General features: G+C 35.6%; 3 protein-coding genes across 4 annotated transcripts; 1 reads left to right on the top strand and 2 right to left on the bottom strand.

Annotated features, from left to right (window-relative positions):
- Positions 1 to 657: 657 nt before the first annotated feature.
- Positions 658 to 1,487, bottom strand: LOC112516868 (60S ribosomal protein L37-1-like). Its single transcript, XM_025124105.1, has 4 exons — positions 1,429 to 1,487; positions 1,201 to 1,336; positions 1,017 to 1,118; positions 658 to 908 (listed from the first exon to the last, which is right to left on the bottom strand). Exons 1-4 carry the CDS (start codon positions 1,429 to 1,431, stop codon positions 862 to 864), a joined length of 288 nt encoding a protein of 95 aa, XP_024979873.1. The 5' UTR covers positions 1,432 to 1,487; the 3' UTR covers positions 658 to 861.
- A 2,249-nt stretch (positions 1,488 to 3,736) lies between these two features.
- Positions 3,737 to 13,550, bottom strand: LOC112517053 (kinesin-like protein KIN-13B). 2 transcript variants are annotated; one of them, XM_025124360.1, is made up of 12 exons: positions 13,141 to 13,550; positions 12,802 to 13,032; positions 11,472 to 11,663; positions 11,228 to 11,335; positions 9,650 to 9,727; positions 9,454 to 9,535; positions 8,492 to 8,651; positions 7,542 to 7,844; positions 6,758 to 6,976; positions 5,698 to 6,049; positions 5,538 to 5,603; positions 3,737 to 4,070 (listed from the first exon to the last, which is right to left on the bottom strand). In XM_025124360.1, exons 1-12 carry the CDS (start codon positions 13,309 to 13,311, stop codon positions 3,894 to 3,896), a joined length of 2,139 nt encoding a protein of 712 aa, XP_024980128.1. In that variant the 5' UTR covers positions 13,312 to 13,550; the 3' UTR covers positions 3,737 to 3,893. The 2 variants fall into 2 exon arrangements, with proteins under 2 accessions (XP_024980128.1, XP_024980129.1); XM_025124361.1 differs by having other exon boundaries at positions 12,802 to 13,029.
- A 6,682-nt stretch (positions 13,551 to 20,232) lies between these two features.
- On the top strand, positions 20,233 to 21,546 carry LOC112516660 (pyridoxal 5'-phosphate synthase-like subunit PDX1.2). The gene has a single exon (XM_025123833.1). The coding sequence runs from the start codon at positions 20,398 to 20,400 to the stop codon at positions 21,343 to 21,345; it is 948 nt and encodes a 315-aa protein (XP_024979601.1). The 5' UTR covers positions 20,233 to 20,397; the 3' UTR covers positions 21,346 to 21,546.
- The last annotated feature ends 1,905 nt before the right edge of the window (positions 21,547 to 23,451 follow it).

The raw sequence follows: 23,451 nt of genomic DNA, 5'->3' as shown, positions 1-23,451 counted from the left end.
GCGACGTTGGGATGTTCGAAGATGCAGTTCACCGGTTGTTCTCGTGAAAACCGCCAGCTTGAGAAAAAGTGTTTGCAAAAAGAATTTAATGAAGAACACTCTCATTAATCTGAGAGACCAAAAAAAAAGTATGAGAATTTTTTTTTGGGTTTCATGGGCACGCAAGCCAACTTACTAAAGGGTCATTTACCGAACACTTACCTTCGTAAGTGCTTACCGCTTCAATTACCTTATCGGATGAACATAACAAAGACAGACCAAGAATGTTACATGATAAAGTAAGTGTGAGTGATGTCTTTCGCCAATTGCGGTAAACGGCCCCTAAGTTACCTTCATGATCAGACATTTAGACCAACCAGACGTTTTACTACAAAGCCATGCTCAAATAAAAACCCTAATCCATCCCACAATTCAGAACACAACTAATCCATAAAAAATCACATTTGGTGAAACCATCGAGCATCTCCAACTGAACCGCATATGTGAGATTGTCTAAGAGAGGACTCCAACCTTAGCATTATGCATTGTGATTCAAAAGGTATATATGCCATTTGGTTGGAATTGAAGCTATTTTTGGTGCTAGGTGTTGGAGATGGTCTTAGCAGATTTCCAAAATGGCAGCAAAAAACTACAGCAGATCATATGGAAGATCTAAAAGAGCATCAAAACGTTTAACATCACAAACGATTGCATCAAAATGAGTCATGATTCATAAATCAGAATAACAAAATTTCCAAAACAAGACTTAAAAACAGATTACGGGATTAATAGCACAAAACAATGTTCACCTACACTAATTGCCCTAAAGGAAATATGCTTGATTGATACCGGATATTAGTTTGGATGTAATTCCTCAGAATCTTAAGTCGAAGCCGACGCAGCTATCTTCCTGGGAGCAGCCTGAGTACCTAAAGAACAAATCAATGGCATTCATTAAATAACAATCACATAGACAAAACAACTGATCGATTATTAACAAAACTACATTCGATTGTTTGTAAATACAATTAACACACCTTCCCTGAAATTGCTCTTGAATCTGCGTGGCAGATGACGGAGATACCTCATGCGACCAGTACCAGTCGTCTTCCTCCGGATCGCCTTCACGCTCCAGTTATCTACATTCGTCAAAATCAATCAATAACACACACAATCGAATCTAAAACACATACATACAAATCAAGTTACACCTTAACTTACATTTCCTCACGCGAGCTGCAGGATAAGCACATGCGGAACATCGACTCTTCTGGAGATGGAAGCTCCGACGACCACAGCGGACACACAGAGTGTGTGTCTTGTTCCTTCTCTTACCGAAGCTTCCAGTACCTTTCCCCTGTAATCGTTTCAATCACACACACAGTTATATACATACAAACATATATATATGTATATATTTATACAGAACAAGGTGGGAAGAGCAATCACCATTGCTTGCCGTCGTCGAAATCGTGGTTCTTCGAGCTTATCCTGGCCGGACGGAAGAGACGGAGGCGGCTATATATCAATTCAATACCAAAATTTCAGGGTTTTGCTTAATTGGGCTTTTATTTAGTGGGCTATATAAGTTAAAGATTGGGCCAAAATTACTGAGCCCATTAATCTATTGATCAAGTTTCCACATTAATTTAAGGGTTGTTTGACAGTTGTTGAATTGTTTTGATGCAGAATTTGGCATTTTTTCGGTTGACATCCATTGGATGTAAGGGGAACCGAACCGATCCAATCATCCGTTGGATGATGGTTTAATTAGATGCAAAGCAAAGAACCTTACCAGGGCTTGACATGCCGCGAATCCAGAGTTTTGCCAACCGATCTGATCCGATTAACATTCGGTAACCGATCCAATGCAATCCAAGGGATGACTAGATCGGTTCGGTTCCATCTATTGGATATCCATCGGAAAGTTAAAACTTTAATATGTGTTAAGACCAACACAAGGAAAGTTAAAACTTTAAAGCCTCGCATAAAACAAATTCTGATTTAAACAATTTGAAAATAACTAATTGGATGGTAGTTGGATAATGGTTGGATGGACAATTGGATTGTCATCGGACGATTAATTGGATGGGTAATTAGATGTTGATTGGTTCGGTCCGGTGTTGGTCGGTTCATGACTGTCATCCGAGAATCGGCCGATCGAAATTGGATGTTGAAATTTTCAATCCAATCCAATCCAATTACAATTGTATATCCAATTATGGTCGGTCGGTTCTAATCGGATTAGTCAGTTCCAATATAACGTTATAATAAGAAATTTTATTAAATTATATTCTTATTTCATATATTTAGTCATTATTTAAAATTATTATAATATTATTTTATTAAATATAATTTTTGTGAACATATTTAATAGAGTGCCATAGTAGCTAATATAAAAAAAAATGTTTAGAGGTAAATCTAACTCAACCAATTTTGCTATGCACTTAAAATTTCATATATTAATTCATAATTATTTTGACATGTTATCCAACCTGTCTTTTTTATTATTTGTAGATTTTCTACTCGTACTTTTTTAAGTATTCATTCAATAATTATCATGCTATACATGTCATTTACTTTTCTTTTGTCATCTTGTTTCGGTTTCAAAATTAAAATATATAAACAAATACATTTTTTTGACTCGGTATTGTTTATGGCCGCTACGAACTTTATAACGTGGTACCGAAAAAATTGATGCTAAAACCATAGACACATAAAGAAATAAGAATAGGCATAGCTACGACTCTTTAGTGGTCCTGACTCGACCTGATTACAGTTTTTTTTATTTGAAATTGGTCCAGACTGAAACTGGTTAAAAATCGACCAATTCCAAACCTTGGATGGTTTAATTGGAACCGCTTGAGTTGGTTTGCTTATCTATGAGTCGGATGCTTTCACGTTTCCAATCGACAATCAATAGAGTTGTTTGAAGTTCTGTTTTGACCTGTAAGCGGTTAGAACCTTGACATTATGCCAACCTCCTCATAAAACTTGATCACAAGGGTGTGTTTGATACGTATAATCGTAAACAGAACATGACTAGATGGGTTAGAATAGAATAGGTTGGTAAAAGAATTTTACTCAGTTTAATGGTTTTAAATTGACCTGATAGTTTAGTAATTTACCAATCTTGTATCATGATTTCTATTCTGGTTCCATCTATTTTTTTAAAAGATATATTATTCACATACAATACATCAAATACTCGCACACTTATTACCTTCGATAAGGTCCGAATTACTAGCCTTGCTAAATGCTAGGCTGTACCAAGTACCCTGAGCCAATGACTTGTACAGGGTCAGTCCTATGAAGGACCCAACGGTCTTATGCACTCGTTCAACCGATTTTCACAAGTAATTTTTTTTTGGTAGGAAGATACATATGCTAAATTTTGATGGATGGTCCGAGATTTTAGAAAACACAGACAAAAACCAAAAAAGTCCCTCAAATTTAACCAAAAAGTTAAAAAGTCTCTCGAAACGATACGAATCAACTAAAAAGCACATCATCACAAGGTTGGTTCCATTTCAAACAACCTATGTGTTTCCCTAAATCGTCACAATCGACTTTTCCTCGGGTCAAACCACATCGACTTTTCCACAAGATAAAACGGTAACTTTGTTGGCATTTAATCCACCTTAAAAGTACGACCGCTCAACAAAAATCCTGGATCCGTCACTAATTGCGCCAAACATAAAACAACAAATTTTTGTTCTGTCATACCAACGTAGCAAAAAATTTAAAAAAATATATCGAAAATGAATCATTTTTATCAAAGCAGCAGCATGGGTTTACAATAATGAATGACAAAGATTGGCATATGGCCATAACCAAGAAGGTCAGATAGCTTTACATTTTGACCAAATCATAAATGGCTGGCTTGGCTTGGCTTGGCTTGGCTGGAATACCATTTAAAGACCAGATGACACTAAAACATCATGCTCCCTAAGTCGCTTTTGAAAGTGAGCCAAGCGGTTCTGTAGTTGCTGAATGGCTGCAGCCTTCTGAGCCAAGATTGTGTTCAATTTTTGTATATACTCATCTAACTGGTTTCCTGGTTCGTCTGCCTCCACCAATAGCTTCATCTCCTACAAACCACAAAAACTAAATAAATAAATAAAAACATTAATTTGATATAGCATGCATGCTAGCTGAATAAGAATGGCTGACTGCAAATAGTTGTTTACCAAGCGTTTTGTAACAATTACCAAGAAAAAGAACCTTTCTCATCTTGTGCTGACCCGGTAAGTGAAATAATATGTTTGGTAGGTTTTTTTTCATATAGATGGAATGAGCTTTTTTTAATTTAGAGGAGCTGGTTTGGGAAAACTTGGCTTTCTGCATAAAGCTTCCCACTGAAACTCATTGAATAAGCCAGCTTCTATATTAAGCCACTATGAACCAGTCATGTATAACTGACGGAATAAGCTGCAAGTCCCACTAAGCTCACTAAGCTGCTAACAAACAGACCTTTAGTGTTTTGATAAACTAGCTTATGCTGACTGAGTCAGCAACGGTCATCAATAGGTAAAACAGAACCTAAGGGCCCGTTTAGCAACACAAAAACAAGTCAGTGCTAACTGGGTAAGAATGCAGTATGGGTAAGAGCTTCGGTCCGGGTAAGCACCGACTGAACATGGTTGTTTACCAAGTGTTTTGTTGGTAACCGCTTATTGGTAAAAACAATTTAGGGGCCATTCACCAAACGCTTACCGGGTCACTTACCTTAAGGGAATAGCATGGCAATATCCAGTAAGAGGCAAGACAAAAACGACAGGGAAATTGACAGAAATAGCTAATCAGCAAATAGGTTCCACCCTTCAGCCATTTTCTGACCCAAATTCACTTTTTAGCCAATCCTTACGCAGAAAAGGCTTATGCATATGCGTAAGGATTGGTTTTCCGCAACAAAAAGAAAAAAAAAACTTATGCATATGCGTAAGGATTGGAATCCTTACACGGAAACCTTACACGTCCTTGCGCAAAAACCGTATGCATATGCGCAAGGGTTCTTTTTTCTTTCTGTTTTTTGCTGAAAACCAGTTCTTACGCATAGGCGTAAGCGTTCTGCATAAGGATTGGCTAAAAAGTGAAACCACCTATCAACTTTAGCTATTTATGTAAATTTCCCGAAATGAGTCTTACCCGGTAAGGGAGAGTCACAACTCTTACCAGTAAAAGCTTACCAGGTAAGATTGTTGCATACGATGCCATTTTCCAAGAATCTTACCCGGTAAGCGCTTACCCAGCAAGCGTTTTGGTAAACAGCCCCTAGTCTAGCCTGGAAAGTATGTAACCTGACCCAATAAGTGAAATAATAATGTTGGCCGGGTAGGTACTCGGTCAGCACCTTCAGTCAGATCAGTCCCTAGGTAAACATGTCTAATGCTGAGTCAGTGCCGACAGAATCAGCAGTGGTCAGCGGTAGGTAACTTTTCACCCGTTACTATTTGGTTCTTTCTTGCAAAGAAAACATTTTTCTTGCAAAAATAAGCGATTTTGGATCAAATGTTACGTTTAAAAAACTAATATTAACATTATGATTTACGGCATACCACTCTAACGATATCCATGGTATCCTCCACTTGTTTCCGATGAGCATTCACAAGATCTTCCTCCTCCTGAGATTAAAACACAAATTTTCATATTCACATGTGAATATATTCCAATCAAGAATGTCATATATCTTCATAAAGATTCATCAACTATCCATACCTTTAAAAGGGCATTCAAATCATCATCCTGATTCCAGTTTCTTGAGTCAGGTTTCGGTGGCTCCTTTAATTTTGTTTGAACATTGATTCTCCGGCTCTTATCTTGACCGTTTAACGAGCCGTATGCCTCAGCTTTTGCATTATTCTTCCATGATGGCTGCTCGGTTTCATAGAACTCTTCGGTAGTGTCGTAATCATCTTCATCGGCTTGTTCGGGATATGAATCAACCATACCATCATCATAGGGTGAAACCGGGGGCAACACGGAAGATAATGGCACTGACATTGATTCCTTCACGTTTAGAGTCGAAGATATCGCATCTTTCTTGTTGCCTTTTGAGAGGCTTTTGACCCTGTCATTTGATGATGGTTACAATAGGAGAATTAACAAGAGTGGGAAAGAAGTTGGTGCCAAAGGCTATGTTTGCGAACCCGAACTAGCTGAGAAACTAGCATATAAAATAGTCATGTTTGGTAAAACTAGCTGATAAGTTGGAGCGGATATAAGAAGGCGCTCTATCATGCTAACACCTTGGAATTTTTTTAGGGATCTTAGAGCATCTCGAGATGTTCATGACTCTGTCACATTAGATTTTCTCTTGTGCACATTTAAACCTTCTACCCCCAATCATGAACCGGTCCGTAACCTAAATTCTAATTATTTTCTATTATTCAATTGGAATGTGTCCCACCATTTTTATGAAGAACCGGTTCATGTTTATGAGCCCGTCCCATTCCACGTTGGCATGTACCACTCATTCCCAAATCCCAATGATGTAAAAGGTTTAAGAACCTCCCATAAGCAAGCTAGATGACAAATGTAAAATGACTTAAAAGGACATGTTGCAAAATTAAATGGAAAAATATAAGGGGCATGATTGAAAAGAGTGGGGAGAACCCTAGTAGAGCTTATTAAAATGCTATTAAAAACTAGCTTATGGCTGGGAGATGGGTCTTTTTTATAAGCTCAAAGAATAACCTAGCTTATAGTTGCTAAACATGGCCAAAAGATAAAAACGTGGATCAAATAGCAAATAGCAAATAGCAGCAATCATTATTACCTGTCAGCATATCGCAAGGTATTGAGCGTATGCTCACATGATCCAGCATTTGGTGAAATGCAAGATATCATAACAGTTCGAGAATTTCCAACAAACGAATCCCTCAAAACTTCAGTTAATTTACTGCCTCGAAAAGGAATATGACCCTGGTCATTATCAAGAGCTCTTATGCATTCCTTCAAGGCAAGCAAGCTTTTATTAATCTCTGCACCTTCCATTCTGCAGCATATAATTCAAATCCCTCATTAAAAACTTAAATATTTTAAAGACAAAATTGATAATATCTCAAATCTACCCTTAGTTAATTTATGGTGGAGTGGGCGATAAATTGAAATCCACGTCATCAAATGTTAGAAAAACGGATAGAAAAAGAAATTTTCTTTGTTACATTGATTGTGAAAAAAATATACCCCTTGTTACACTGAATAGGAACTATAAACCAAACTTTGTAGCATTTTTATGCATCTTGCCCTCTTTTATATTACTCCATCCGTCCCAAAACAAGCGTCCACCTTTCTATTTATATTTGTCCCGAAATATGTGTCCACTTTCAGAAATATATAACTAATATCTCAAATCTACCCTTAGTTAATGCACAAATATTTAAGAGTTGTGAGGAGCGATAAATTAATTAAGGGTAAAGTTGTCATTTGGTTAACTGAAAAGTGTAATGAATATGTATATGTATAAAACAGTGTGTCATTTCTATTGTGGACCCTAATTTTGGGACGGAGGGAATAACAAATAATAGCTGAAAGAAAACTTCACATCCTTTCATGGTTACCTTGTTTGCTTATCATTATCTGTTGTGTCTGCACCGCGTTCACTTCCAGCAAGATCAATGAATGAGAGTTTGCCAACAACTCGCGGAGGTTTAGATTCGCTTCCATCAACAGATCTTTTGATGACGAGTTGAAGTATGGCATGTGATCGGGAAGATTCTTCATTGGCACCAGTCGTGCCAGTACTTCTTGTTGCATTCCCTCTTTCTATGAACTCCTTGATTGTTTCCACATCCGAGACTCTATATTCTTGCAAACCCACAATGCATACTTGTTGTTTACCATCCTCTCTCATGCACAATTTTCTGCAAAAAGAATCAAGTCCGTTTTCTTGAAAACCACAAGTTCCCCTGACTGCTTAGGCTGCATTTGGTACACTGAACAAGACAGAACGGGATCACTGTTCCATATTTGGCAGGACTTTTATGTGGAACAGACAAGAACAGAGTCAAACAGGCGTGTTCCACCCCCAACCCCACCCAAGGTGGAACAAGATAAAACCTAATTCTCTTCTATACATCAAATACGCCTCCATCATTACATTTTATCCTTTCTTTAAATTTTATTTATTTTATGTCATACAATTAAACCTTTCACTTTATTGTTCTCAAAATATTATTTTTATATGGTTTCTAGATTTTGGTTAATTTATGTAATTTATTAAATATTAATAATAATAAAATAAAAATTGGAAACTACATATTATTTTGGTGTCATTTGAACCGTCTTCACAAAAACTTCATAATGATATATTTGTTATAAAAAATATTTATTTTATTATAATCTAATAAATTACATAAACCAAAATATATAAACACCTCATTAGGGTAAATTGGGCATTTTATCTGTTTAGTCTTGTCTTACCAAACGTTGAACAACGGTTATGTCGTGTTTTGTCCTATCCTGTCTGGATACCAAACGCATACTTAATGAACATGATGACAGAACTTACTTTCTGTCGTTAAGGAGATCATAAAGTTTCCCACCGTATATCTCAAAGAAGCTGAAATACAAATAAAAACCTTGGCTGCGATAGGTATGGTTCACCAGCCTCAAGATATCCCGAGATGCTTTAAGAGGTAACGGTTTCATTGTGAAAGTCTTTCCACTTCCTGAACAAGAAAACAAGAGCAAGCATCGTTAAAGGCCATGTTTGGCAACCTCAAGCTAACTTATTTTTTGAGCTTATTGAAAAATCCCCGTTTGATTATCCATAAGCTAGCTTATAGACTCCCCATTCTAAAAGCTACTTCAAGTAGCGTTTCAAAAAGCTTCAGGGGCCCTTCTCCACTTCCTTTCCTACTATGCCCCTTATATGTTTCCAATTAATTTTCAACATATCCTTTTAGGTCATTTTAATTTGTCATCTAGCTATCAACTAGTTTTTATCAAACATGACTAGTTCATCAGCCAACAACTAGCTTATCAACAACCAAGTCATGAGGCATATGCCATAGCAAAGCCAAGAGGGACTTAGGGAGTGATCTTCATCAACTTCATTAGCGTATCTAAATTAGCACTTAGCACAACATTGTTTTGCATCTTGTTAATGGCCAATAATGTCTATCTAAGTGTTTGTTTGTTAGCAGCCTAATGAGGCTCGCAGCTTATTAGGTCAATTACGTATGATTGTTCGGTAGTGACATAATGATATAGAAAGTGACTTATTTATTAAGCTTCTAATAGAGAGTTTTATGCAGAAAGCCAAGTTTTTTCCAAACCTACCCCTCCCACTTATAAAACACATTTCTTCCATCTATTAAAAACCCCTTCCAAACAAAAACCTTCTCAATCTATGTAGACAAATTTATCCATGCAAGACTAAATGGAAAACCAACCAAACAGCCCCCAAGTATAACTTTTTTTCCTTTTTTATCAGCAAATGTGATATTTAAAGTAAGTATGCCTATGTACCTGTTTGTCCATATGCAAAGCAAGTAGCTTTAGTACGTTGGAAAATTATTGGAACAATGGGCTCAACAGTTTCGCGATAAACCTATGAAGACAAGAAAAGCCAACGAATTATGAAGTCAATCTTGGTTATAAGATCTGTGAGAAACCATGGCTTTCTATCTACCAATTTGCTTTCACCTATGCATAATATACTGACCTCATCATTAGAGACCTCCTCGTTTAGTACTGCATCAAAAACAAATTCATGCTTTTCCATGTATTCTGTCAAATCTACCTGCAGGATGGAGAGATTTCAGACTACAAAAGAGAGTGATGGAAAATGTGCAATTATATGTGACTCTTGACTTTAGTTGGCTCATTTGGGAGCATAACTAATTTAACTAAAACCAATGAAAACAACAAGAGAAAGATGGTGGAATTCGGCTCAACAATATAAAATGTACAAGCGGGCCCCCGTCAATTCCTTTGAACGTACTCCGATATTGTAATCATCGTTGATCAGCACGAAGAATATACAACCCTTCATGCATGGTGTTTAAAATATAGCTGCTTTCCGAAGGGTCATTGGCCCAATGGTACACCGGTTAGTCGGATACACTAGCTCCCAACCTCCCAGGAGGTCCAGGGTTCAAATCTCACCAACGGTAAGAAGTGCCCGTGAGTATTTGATGTATTATATATATGTATTATATATTATATATATATATATATATATATATATATATATATATATTACATAGATAGAGTGAGGATTGGGGGAAAAACCCCAAAAAATGAAAATTTGAGGAATGCCCTGATAACCGTTCATCTTTACGATATGCACATGTACATACTGGGAAAATTACTTATAAATTACTTGTATGCACATGTGCATACCTTACATATGAATAGTTGTTAGGGTGTTCCTTAGTTTTTTCATTTTTTTACGGTTTTCCCCTGAACGTGATCCTATATACACACACACACACACTTAAAATAATATAGCTACTTTCTAAGGGAATCTTACTATAGTGAAATATTGATACTGATTGTCCAAACAAATACTCCCTCCGTCCCGAAATAAATTTCCACAATAAGAAAGGCACACGATTTAAGAAATCAGTAACTATTACACTTCTTAATGACAATTGTGTCTCCATCTCATCCACTCATAAATATTTGTGTGTCATATTATGGGTAGAATTGAAAATTTAGTAATAAACTATCTCTTTCTGATATTGGGCACTTATTTTGGAAAGCAAAGTATGATTTTGGCATTTTTATCTTCTATTTCTTTCGACCACTCTCTTCTTTATTTTCTTATTTATAACACACTTGTCTCATCCACTTGTTTTGTTGTATGCATTATGCATCATTTGCTTGTCATTTCTTATTTAGTTTTTCTCAATATTTTACATTTGTTGTTTCTGGCATATGTAGGATATGACAATTGGCCTACACTAAGGGGATGTTTACCCAAAGCTTACCCGGTCAGTGCTTATCTGTAAGAGTCTAACCCTCTCACTTATCTTACCAGGTAAGATTCTAGTCCATAAAAACCATCATATGCAACAATTTACCCGGTAAGCACTAACGGGTAAGAGTCGTTACTCTCACTTACCGGGTAAGACTCTCAGTCCTTGCCATCGCTTTTACCGGGTAAGATTCTCGGTTTTTGCCATGTTCATCTGGTAAGGTAACTGACTCGATAAGCGCTTACCGGGTAAGCGTTCGGTAAACGGCCCCTAAAATTTAGTACTTCTGAAAATTTCAAACCCATTATTCTGATGCTAACCTTAAGTTTTGTCTCATGAACCGTAAGGGAATTGGCATGGCTCTGTGTAGTGATGATATCTTCCTCATTCTTTGCCAACTCCTTTTTGTTTAAGGGTCTCTTACGCACCTGAAATTTAACACCCATTACTCCATTAGAAGACTTTTAAGCAACAAGTGGTATTATTGATAATTTCAAGCAATTAATCGTTTGGATGGCAACAGAATTGCAAAGAAACAGTTCTCAATAGGGTCGGCTGGCTTACCACAACTTTGATCTTTGCAACAGAGCTTGTCTTCTCTTTTTCTGAAGCAAAACTTTTCAAAATGTTGTTATCAGGGACACCTCGAGCTTTACCCGTCTGTTTGCTATTCCCAAAATATGGTTCTGCATCATCAAAGCTCCTGCCACGAGTAGAGTTGTACATTGGAGCACCATAAGTTCCAGCTACCGGCACCTATCAGCAAGAAAAAGCCAGATATTATCACTTCCAGTATAGAAATTTGTCAAATGATAGTAGACAAAAATCAAATGCTTAGAATATGTTTGATTCCACACAGGCAAATCTGGATCACCAACATCAACAATGTGAGAATATTGGAACCTCATTAGATTACTCTGCAAAAGATCCCTTGATGAGGGAAGCAAGATTCCAATATATATTGAGGACAAATGATCCAAGTCTAGCCGATAAGGAACTCTAACACGCCCCCTCCAACAGAGGCTAGATGGGCATAGATTGTCGAGAGGGGGCTAGATGAGTACAGATTGCCCCAAAGTGTCAAGTCCCTAGAGTGGCAGACCTTGGCTCTAATATTATGTAAGAAAAATACGTGGAACCTCATTAGATTACTCTCTAAAAAAGCAATCGAATAGATTAAGTTGGTTCCAACATATATTGTGCAAAAATGGTCCAAGTCTAGCATGTATAGGACTCTAACAAACAAAATTAGATATGGCACAAACTTGGGGGAAAGACTAAAATGCATAAAAAGATGAAGCTATTAGCTATATATACATGTGTATATATCGGGTCAGGTACAGGAGAAAACCAGAAAAAATTGAAAAGCAGTGGAACATCCTAATAACCATTCATCTATATTGTATGCACATGTGTATACAAGTAATTTGTAATTAACTTTTTTGGTATGCATATACGTACACAAGTAATTTGTAATTAATTTTTCCGGTATGCACATGCGATAACATGCACACGTGCATAAAAACAATAATTTTTCTGGTATCCATGTGTGCATAACATGCACACATGCATAAAAACGATAAAACATCTTCAATTTATTTGTATCCAAATGTGCATACCGTTAATCTCAATTTTTCATTTTTTTTGGGTTTTCCCTTGAACCGTCACCCTATATATATAAATATATATATATATATATATATATATATATATATATATATGAACCTCACTCTATATATATACACACACAAATATAAGTGATCCTTATGATACAATGGCAATCAAATCACACCATATGAATAAATCATAGCATAAAAATTAAATACCACTAAAACTTATAAGTAGTCAAATCCATAAATATTCATAACTTATTCAACAATGTCACAAAACCCACCTCAGAAATAAGCTCCGTATCAAAGGAATGTAGATCTAAGAGACCAGGACTGAAGCCATTGGGGTCATCGCCACCACCAACGTGCTTTTTCTGGCGTCCCGGCGGTGTCAAAGGCTCAGCAAATAAATCAGTCCCTCCGCTTAACGACCTCTGTGCACTAACATTCCTATTATTGTTGTACATTCTCGTACCTTGAGCTCCACCACCACCACCATAGTAGCCAAAATCCTGCTGCTCGATTAATTAACAAATCAAATTCATAATCCAAAGCTACAATCAGATCTGTCATTTCGAAGCTATTCAAAGAGGATAAGATTACAAATCGAATAATAGACATACAGAAGAAGAAGTATTCGAAGACGGTTGCTGGAGGTGCTGAAGACCGGCAGATTGCAGCCATCGGCCGTTAGATGAAGAAGAAGTGACCTCCAAAAAGTTATCGGAGTACTGACGCTGATGATGAGCTCCCGATGAACCGGATCTCTGCCCATGTCTTCCCACCGCATTCATACTTACCACCAACACTTAAACCACTTCCGATCAAAGACTTTTCTGATGATTTTGTTGAAATTCTTTGCCTCCAAGACACAAATCAAAGAGCCTTTTTCTCTCTCTATCTCTACAACATCAACAACTACTTTTCAGCTGATTCAATTAACGTAGAAATTGAAGATGGGTCACCGTCAAATTGAAGCTTCTGGGGACTTCAACGGTGGAGATTGGATTCAATCGATGGAGAAGAAAAAAGTGTAAAATGGGATTTGAATTTTGAAGACAAGGGTTTGGAGTATGTAATGCAGGGGTCGTCGAGCTTCTTGATTTGGTCAATTTTTGAATTTAAGCTCTCCGTGACATGTGGTGGTGTGCAGTGCACTTTGTATTTACAAAAACAGTCCCTCAAGTATATATAACATACACTTTTAGTCTTTTGAAGTTTTAAACGTTTATTTTAAGGTAGATTGCATGAAAAATAACTTAATTTACCTTTATTCTTATTTTAGATAACATACTTTCAAAACTTTCATTTTGGTACCTAAGCTGTAAAGTTTTAAACATTTAAGTACTCGGGTAATCGGTTAAAACATTAACCGGTTAGATTATATAAGATATCCATGTCAACAAATAATATTGAGTTTGATACCACATCCCTGGACACATCAGCATGATAACTGGTTAATGCTTCAACCAGTTACACGAGTACTTAAATGTTTAAAACGTTACATCTTATGTACCAAAATAAAAGTTTTGAAAATAAGTTATCCAAAATATGGATCAAATTAAATAACGTTACTTTTTTATGCAATTTACCCTTTATTTTAAGATTGTTAATCGGGTTTGAAATAGGATTGAAACAATTTTAAATCGATTTTGGCCAGTTTGGTTCCCTGTTCTACTACCATTATAACATTCCAAGGCAATCATACTAGATGTTGTCAGTTTTGTCCATGTATGGATCTACGACATTAAAACACGTCTAATAAAAAAGATATTCAGTTGTAAGACAACTTCAGTTTCCGTCACCAACCGATGTAGGATTGATAAAAAAAAAATACAGCATAAGTAATTGGGTTTTTTAATCCGAAACAAAAATCTGGGAAAAAACCCAGTTTTGGCATGTTTCAACTGTTTTATTTTGTTGATTTGGATTAATCATCTCCACCCTTGTTTTATTTTTCAATGATAAACTCAAGCAAACAGGATTGGTCGATTGGACCATTTATTGCATAACGGTTTTTCATTGCATGCCACTGTGCTTTCTTTTATTTCATGGTGCCCACGAATTTAAATTCTAGTGTTGTTTTATACACGAATTCAAGTGAAATTAAAACCGTACACGCATAATAAACACATATGCATTCATTTGCTTGGCTATATGCATCCATATGGCACACCATGATTTCATATTGATTGGAGCAAATTGAGGACAAGAGAAAACAAGCTCACGTGTTAAATTGTTCCAAGCAGTTGTTAAACTGCTTCCGTCCATTTTTTGTTCCCAGATTTGTTAAATCAACTAAGGGGTTGTTTGCAAATTGTTGAATGGTTTGATGCAAAATAATTAAGAGGCTCTTATGATATAGTGCAAAATAAAATATAATTGTTTGCGATGAAATAAGGGGGCTTAATGGTTAAGGGATGCGCAACATACAAAATCATTCGAAGGGTTTTAGAATCATTAAGATGCATATTTTTTTTTACCAAACAAGATTCATCTCTTAACGATTTAGAGACTGTCTCTTAATACAACTATTAAAAGGTGAACAAACAACCCATAAGTTGGTATAATTTGACCAAGTTTATAAATGTCACTACAAATACCGAAGTTGATGATGAGCAATCAGTTTACATTTAACTTGAATTTCAAATACGTTCGATGTGTTTTTGACTATTTGAAAGTCATGATACGAACATCGAAAGAAAAAGCTTTTCGTTGTGAAATAAATAGAAATTTAATCTCGAAGACGGAGTGTCGAAGAAAACAAGCTTGATTCAGCGTTGATTTCACTTTCTAAAAATGGCAGATATAACAAAAATGCAGTGGATTTAGTCTACTGAAAAATTTATTGCTTTAATTAAAGTTTTCACTACCCATTATTTTAGACTTCGACGTTGTTCCCAACATTTTCCATCGTAAAATTTTATTACGTTATTTTAAAAGTATTATAGAATTTACAAACATGCAAGTAATATCATTTACGAAAAAACCAAGGTCCCGTTTGGTTTGAATAAATGAAATGGGTTTTGGGGATCTGCATTTCAAATCCATTTCAATCTCATGTTTGGTTTGTTAGATTGTCCAGATCTGAAATCCTTAGGGAGTGTTTCGGATTTCATGGAATTTCATAGAATTGTATGCAATAAGGTTTTAACAAAAATTAAAAGCATTTGTTTTGTAATAATCGATTAATAAAAATGTAATGCAATTATTTTTATATTTATTTATAATTTTTTCTATTAATTATTTATGAATAATGAAATTCAATTTCATTCCAAATCCTACAAACCAAACACACCAGTGATTTGAAATCCATTCCAATACAAACCCCTAAAAAATAATAATGCAAACCAAACCGACCCATAATAGATTTTGTTTGAAGTGAGGGATAAATTCTATAATGAGATAAAAAAATATTATTTACACAAAATTTAATTGATTTATTTATTATAAAATCAATTAAACTAAACAATATGAGAATTTTTTGGCATGGTTTGTAACTCAGCTGATAAAAGGGTAAAGTGACTTTATCCAATTACAAGACAAGTTTCAGATTCTCTGTCTAGCCTCAGCTGTTGAGTGAGTCAAAAAAATATTCAATCAAACAGATATCTTTAAAGACAGATTTCATGTGAGATCAGTTAGGATTGCTGGTAATCGATTTTTTTTCAAATACAAACTATCAGTTTGATATTTTATGCACTATATAATCAAAATTTTGACCATTTATATAATTATTGATTTCGTTTTTTTTTTTATAGGCTTAATTGGTGAGTTCTTAGTTTGGGGACTAAAATTGGTAAAAAGGAAAGTGGAGGGACCATATATGATAAAGGAAATAGGTCATAAACAATAACATCATTTATCACATGGTATGCGGGCCACGTTTTGTGCCCCGGATCTGGGGGTATCGTCTTCAATTTCATTTAATACCCATTTTTGTACCCAACAAAATCATTTCGCTATGAAGTTAATTACTAGTACTCGTAATCGGTCCTACAAAAATAAGGGTATTTATAGTCCGGTTTGGATGGCTTAAGAAAATTTTCAAATCGAGCGGTTTGACAACAAGTGATCAAACCGGACCACAAAAAGGGGGTTCGGTCTAGATCTCTCAAAAAAATGTTCAAACTGTAGACCAGACCAGATGAAGTCGAGCGGTTTAGCTGTTTTCAGACCGAATTGGACCGATAGACTGTTCAAATAGCCAAAAATGGTCTAGTTTGACTTCATTCGACCGGTTTGAACGGTCTAACGGTTTTTTTTGAACGTCCTTACTACACGGACCCATCTCCAAAAACATCAATGTAAGGGATTTTTGCTACTCACTCAACAAATGAGGCTACCGTGGAGGGAGGCAATGAACCCATGGTCTATCTTGTATTTGAACAAAATCATCACGTCTATTTGCCAACTGAACTACACGTCAAAAATGCGTCACTAAAATAATTACAGGGACTTATGAAATGTAAATATAGAATATTAAGCAAGCTCGGACGTTGTTTAAGATTCAGTAAATAAAATATGCAATTTGCAGCAATCGAACAACAATCTTGTTTGTTATTACAGGTTTAACTGTTGTTTATTCGGAGAGATAGATATAACAGTTCTACATCTCGCCTACTATAAGTGGGACTCTCCTGGTTGGTTATTTGTTGTTTTGCTCTTTTTCTAATTTCTTGGAGCGTTAACAGAAGTTATTTTGGTTCAAAAAGAACATACTGGGAGCTTGGTTCGTTCCATGAAAATGAAAAAACTCAACGGTTGAGGCTAGCGCCTGAAGAGGGGGATCAAACCTGAACATGTCTTGTATTTAAAAAAAATGATGAATTGCTTTGTTGACTTGGGATCACGTGAGACTAACCTGTTTTCATAAGACCCGTGAAACCACTTTTTTCACACTTGAAACTTCATAGCAAAACGTTGTGAAGGTCACCTTCACAGTGTTTTTGTTATGAAGGTTCGACTTTTTTTTTTTTTACCTTCACAACGTTTTGCTCTGAAGTTTCAAGTGTGAAAAAGTGATATCACGAAAATAGACCGGTCTCACATGAACCCAACCCTTGCTTTGTTTATTTAAAGGTAATATACTTTCGACGATAACAAAGATACGTTTGGTACGTAGATCAGAGTGAGCATGACTGGATGGAATCTAACAGGGTTGGACAACCAAGGGTGAGGCAAACAGGTGAAAAGATTATGGAATGTTTTAAAATTTTAATTTGACATTCGTAATTTAATAATTTATCAATACTATACAGTATTTTTACTTTTTGTTCTACTTATTCATTCAGTGGGATAAAAAAAATGCATTATTATCCACCTGCTTTTGTTTTGTCATAGGAGTCGTTTGTTTACCTCTTAATAGTTCAATTAAGATGCAACCTCTGGATCATTAAAAGATGAATATTGTTTGACAAAAAAAAAAATGTCTCTTAATGATTCTAAAATCCTCTGAATGATTGTGCATATTGGGTCTTCCTTAATCATCAAGCACCCTAATTTTATCGTAAACAATTATCAAACAATTATATTTCATTTTGCACTATATCATGAGAGTCTCTTAATCATTCTGCACTAGATCATTCAACAACTACCAAACAGTTCCATAGTCTAAGATCATTTCTAACGTGTTATTTAAAATAGATAATATTTTATTATTTATTTTGCTCCAACAATTACTCTGTATTGGCTTTGTGAAATATAGGAAACAAGAAAAACTACAAGTTTAGATAGTTTTATAAATTTAATCTGATAAAAGAGAAATAATTTTTTGTTATTTTTTCCACCGATACGATTATATTATTATTATTTTATACAAAAATTAATAAAAATGCATTGGGATGATAAATTTATAAAATATTTTATTAATATTGAAATATTCAAAATAAACAATCTGTTGAAGTTGAATGTATTATTTTTAAAAAAATTAACCTTTAATTGTCCAAAAATTTACTCCAAAGTGGAGAGAACAAATTGCATGAAAAAAAATAACATATCTTAACTTGATTCATATTTTAGGTAACACAATTTCAAAAACTCCATTTTGGTATATAAGATGTAAAGTTTTTAACATTTAAGTACCCGGGTAACCGATTGAAGTATTAACCGATTGGATGATATTTGATTTTTTTTATTTGTATATTATAATTTGAAGACATCTATACTATATTATAAAACATTTGATAAAAACTCTTAAAAACCACTTTTCATGCGTAAAGTGCTGTTTATTAATGCATTTACTTAAAACTCAAGATTGCAAGTAGATTGTGCGTAATTACAATTTATTAAAGCTCTATATCTGAATTCGTGTAACTAACTACAGATAGATATAATCAAATACAAGATAAACATCTTATTTTAATTATAAAAAATCTAAAATATAATTAAGATAATCATTGAGTTCTAACAAAATACTTAATTATTATCTTTATAAAATGTTATATTCTTAAACCAAAAATAAATTGTTTCGTTTTAAACTTAAATTAAATTATAATAAAAAAAATAAATTAAAGAAATTACATAAAAAAAATAAGAACTTTTAAATAGTTGATTTGATTTAACATTGATATATTTTTTTTCAAATTTTTATGATATCTTCAAATTTATATTTTATTTAAAAATAAAATCATTATTGATTTCTTAAAAACACATAAAATCGTATTATAACATCGACCGAGACAAACAATAAAATAGAACATTAATATCGAGATGTGTCTAGCTGCATTGTGCAGGTACTCTTTTAGTTATTCATAATTGATTTAATTATATTTGAGGCATTTAGACCTGCATGTTTAAAAAAATTAATTTAGGCGCCGTTTACTTAAACACTTACTCGATAAGTGCTTACCGGTAAAATTTAACACTAACACTTACTTACCAGGTAGGATTTAGTCCACCAAAACGACATCGTATGCAACAATTTAACGTTAACCCTGGTAAGAGTCATTGTTATTACTTACCGGGTAAGACTATTGGTCCTTGTTTTCACTCTTACCGGGTAAGACTACTGATACTTGTCATATTCATCCGGTAAATATGCTTTGGTAAACGTTTACCTGAGTAAGCATTTAATAAACGATCCCTTATTTTTAGTAGTGAAAATTAACATATTGTAATTTTTTTTGGCCGACTATCATTTCGTGGTCGGGTATGATCAACGATGAACGAGGAACGAGGATTTTTACCTTAACGGGTTCTCCAATGAGGATCGGGAAACCGCAAGTCCCCAATGGGATCCCCAACGGGGATCAAAGCGGTTACAGAGACGGTTTTGGGGACTGTGATACCAATACCCAACCTGAACCCGACCCGCTGCCATTTCTGTATTAAAAGTATTTTTTTTGCTCAGTCAATTGGTAAGACTAGCTAGCAGAGGGAACTTGAGATCGAACCCATGACATGTCTTGTATTTGGACAAAGTCGCACCATCCTTTTGCCATCTTAACTGTATATGCAAGAGGCTGATCAGTTCTGTTTTATTAGATGTTGAACTGCCACCTAAGAATCGACAGATCCATTTTTATGTTGAAATTTTGGATCCAATCCAATTTCGTTACAATTGAATATCCGATTATGACCGATGAGTTTAAATTGAACCGAATACACAAATTTCCAACCAAGACGTGAGTCATGACCCGAACCCAACACCTTTGACTGAGTAGAGTCATATGCTTTATATATACATTTGAAATTGGTCCATAATGAGCACGGCGGTGGAAGGACGCTTTCCATAGAAAGAAGCCACCGAGAACCTTACCGAAACTTCTCGATCCCTCCATCATCATCTTTCCCTTTCCATAAATCTTCTCCATCGCCATTCATTCCATCGAAATCAATTCTGTTTCTGTCACACATTTCATCAAACACCTTGCTTGCGGATGGCCGACGAAAGTGCAGTTACTGTTTATGGCAACACCGCCATATCCGATCCGAACAAGAAGAGCAAAAATGGCTTTTCAGTCAAGGTCGGTTTAGCTCAAATGCTCCGTGGCGGAGCAATTGTTCAAGTCACAAACGTTGACGAAGCTAAGATCGCTGAATCGGCCGGAGCTTGTTGTGTAATTGTCTCGGAACCGTCGCAATCGGGATCGGGAATTTCACGGATGCTCGATCCAGCTGTTATCAAAGAAATCCAACAATCTGTTGCAGTTCCTGTAATGGCGAAGGCTCGTGTCGGCCATTTCGTTGAAGCTCAGATACTCGAAGCGATTGGTGTTGATTACATAGATGAGAACGAGGTTATTGCGGTTGCCGATGAGGATAACTTCATCAATAAACATAACTTTCGGATTCCTTTCATATGCGGCTGTGGCGATTTGGGGGAGGGATTGAGGCGGGTGAGAGAAGGTGCAGCCATGATCAGAACTCAAGGAGATCTATCCGGATCTGGCAACATTGTCGACACTGTTCGTAACGTGAGGGAAGTGATGGGGAAAATTAGGGTTTTAACAAACATGGATGAAGATGAAGTGTTCACATTCGCGAAAGAATTGCGTGCACCTTATGACATTTTGGCACAAACGAAGCAAATGGGAAGGCTTCCAGTGGTTCATTTTGCTTCTGGAGGCATCGTGACACCTGCAGATGCAGCTTTGATGATGCAGCTCGGCTGCGATGGAGTTTTTGTGGGTTCTGAAGTTTTCAATTCTGCTGATCCTTACAAACGAGTTAGGGGAATTGTGCAGGCTGTTAGAAACTATAACGATGCTCATATGTTAGCAAAGGCAAGTTCTGGGTTAAATGACGCAATAATCACAAGCAGTTCTGAGTTGAATGATGCAATTACAGGTCTGAATCTTGATGAGAACAATGGAGGTAACTACTGAACTTAATTGTTAAGCTTTTTATATGATTTCAAATGATTTGTGTTATATAGTGTATGAAATCTGATCGTTTTTTGTTCAGTTGTGCTTTGATATAAATCCCAGAAGCTAATAAGATCTTTGACTGAAATGGTGAATTCATATGTACAACTTTCATTGATGGGAATAAAAATTTGAATAATCCTTGGTGCATTGTTTTTAGCTTCTTCACATGGCCATGAACTATTATTGCTTTAACCATAAGGGTTGTGAGGTACTGAGGTTGTGGTTGAGACCAGGATATGGTGGAATATCCCATCTAGCTCATAACAATTGTGGCCATTGAGTTTATCGTGGCTGATTTCTTGCAGGATTATTCCGGACCATACTTTGACACCCTTCCAAAAAAAATTATTGCTTTAACCACGAGGGTTATGGCGTAGTGGTTCAGGAGGTGTAACATCCCAGCTGTCTTGGGTTTGATACTTAATTCCAGGCGTCCCAACGATAGTGGCCATTAAGTTTACCAGGGCTTATATCTTACGGTTTTCAGATGGTAGGACCTTGGCTATGATCCCATTATGAATATCTGCAAAACTGGAATTCATCGGATTACTTTCTGAAAAAGGCCTTGAGAAGAGAAACGGTGGTTCCATTGCGGTGGCAATGAGTTCTTTCCCTTGCTCCTAGAAAAAACATTCATAAGATGGAGGTTGGACCAAAAGGGTCTAACCAATGAATATGTTAACCGAGATGCTTACCCAGTAAGGGATTGCCTTGTGACTCTGTTAGTTTCTCGGTTTTTCTTAAACAAATAATTTTCAGTTACTGCTTATCAAGACTGCACTCTTATTCGGTTAATCTTTGGTAAATAACCCTTTAGAGTTGGAGTTTGTGGTAATACATAGTTCTAGCTCGACTCACTGGACCGTCGAAACCCTCACAACTGAATCGGGTGTTGTCAGTCATCCTTTGTTGGCATAACAGATTCTATTAACTCGAGAGCAAACCTTTTGAATTTGATGTTTAGGGGTTGTTTGACATTGGTTAAATGGTTTTGGTGCATGATGACTAAGTGGTCGGAATGATTAAGCTCATATGAGATACTATAAAATGAAATATGGTTGTCTGGTAATTGTTCAGAATTTTGGTAGATAGGGATCACATAGAAACTTCATTCGAGGAATGGGCTAGACCGGGTCATTTTTCAAGAACAATAGCTAAAGGCCCTGAAACCACCACTTGGATGTGGAACCTACATGCTGATGCTCATGATTTCGATAGCCATACCAATGATTTGGAGGAGAGAATGAAATTAGGGCGTTCAATGATTTATGATGGTTTATAATATAAAATTATTCAGAGGGTTTTAGATGAGATACAATTTTTTTACCAAACAAAATTTACCTTATAACGATCTAGAGGCTGTTTCTTAATGGAACCATTAAGAGGTAAATAAAAAGTCTCCAAATTTGAACATTGATGTAGGGGCCGTTTATCCAAATGCTTATCCTGTAAGCGCTTACCAGTAGGAGTTAACACTATAATTTATTTTGATGTGTAAGATTTTAGTACATCAAAACATATCGAATGCAACAATTTACTGGGTAAGAGTCGTCATTCTCATTTACCAGGTAAGACTCTTCATCTTTCTCATTGCTTTTATCCGGTAATATTCTTGACCTTTCTCATGTTCATCCGATGAGGAAATTTATAACATTATGAAGTTATCAAGTAAGTATTTAGGGTCCCTTATTTTGTCTTTTGTTTTAGATCATAAACGTGTAACCCAACTATCAAATCATGGGTTTGTGTGTTTGTTATCAAGATCATGTGGTCCTGTGGGTTTTTAACGGAAAACAAGGGGGCGTTTAGTTGAAGGTATTAACCGGTATTAAATGACAATAGTCTATACTATCTTATAAAGCATTTGGCTAAAACTCTTAAAAACTCTTAAAACTCTTAAACTCGTTCATCCCTATCCAAATTCATCCCATATCTGAATTCGTGTAACTAACTGCAGATAAACACAATCAAATACATGATAAACATCTCATTTTAAATATAAAAAATCTAAAATATAATTAGGATAATCATTGAGTTCTAACAGAATACTTAATTATTATCTTT

Source organism: Cynara cardunculus (genome assembly GCF_001531365.2).
Source record: "Cynara cardunculus var. scolymus isolate 2C chromosome LG 8, CcrdV1, whole genome shotgun sequence".
Classification (NCBI taxonomy): Eukaryota; Viridiplantae; Streptophyta; class Magnoliopsida; order Asterales; family Asteraceae; genus Cynara; species Cynara cardunculus.
This window is presented reverse-complemented; position numbering and strand designations above follow the sequence as displayed.

Excerpts from the sequence above, each read along its gene's own strand:
- LOC112516660 (XM_025123833.1), top strand. The coding sequence starts at position 20,398 with ATGGCCGACGAAAGTGCAGTTACTGTTTATGGCAACACCGCCATATCC.
- LOC112517053 (XM_025124360.1), bottom strand. The coding sequence starts at position 13,311 with ATGAATGCGGTGGGAAGACATGGGCAGAGATCCGGTTCATCGGGAGCT. Across the intron at positions 11,664-12,801 it reads ATACGGAGCTTATTTCTGAG|GTGCCGGTAGCTGGAACTTA; the intron begins GTGGGTTTTGTG and ends TCTTGCTGATAG. Across the intron at positions 4,071-5,537 it reads CCATGGATATCGTTAGAGTG|GAGATGAAGCTATTGGTGGA; the intron begins GTATGCCGTAAA and ends TGTGGTTTGTAG.
- LOC112516868 (XM_025124105.1), bottom strand. Across the intron at positions 1,119-1,200 it reads TGCAGCTCGCGTGAGGAAAT|ATAACTGGAGCGTGAAGGCG; the intron begins GTAAGTTAAGGT and ends TGACGAATGTAG. Across the intron at positions 909-1,016 it reads CAAGAGCAATTTCAGGGAAG|GTACTCAGGCTGCTCCCAGG; the intron begins GTGTGTTAATTG and ends TTTGTTCTTTAG.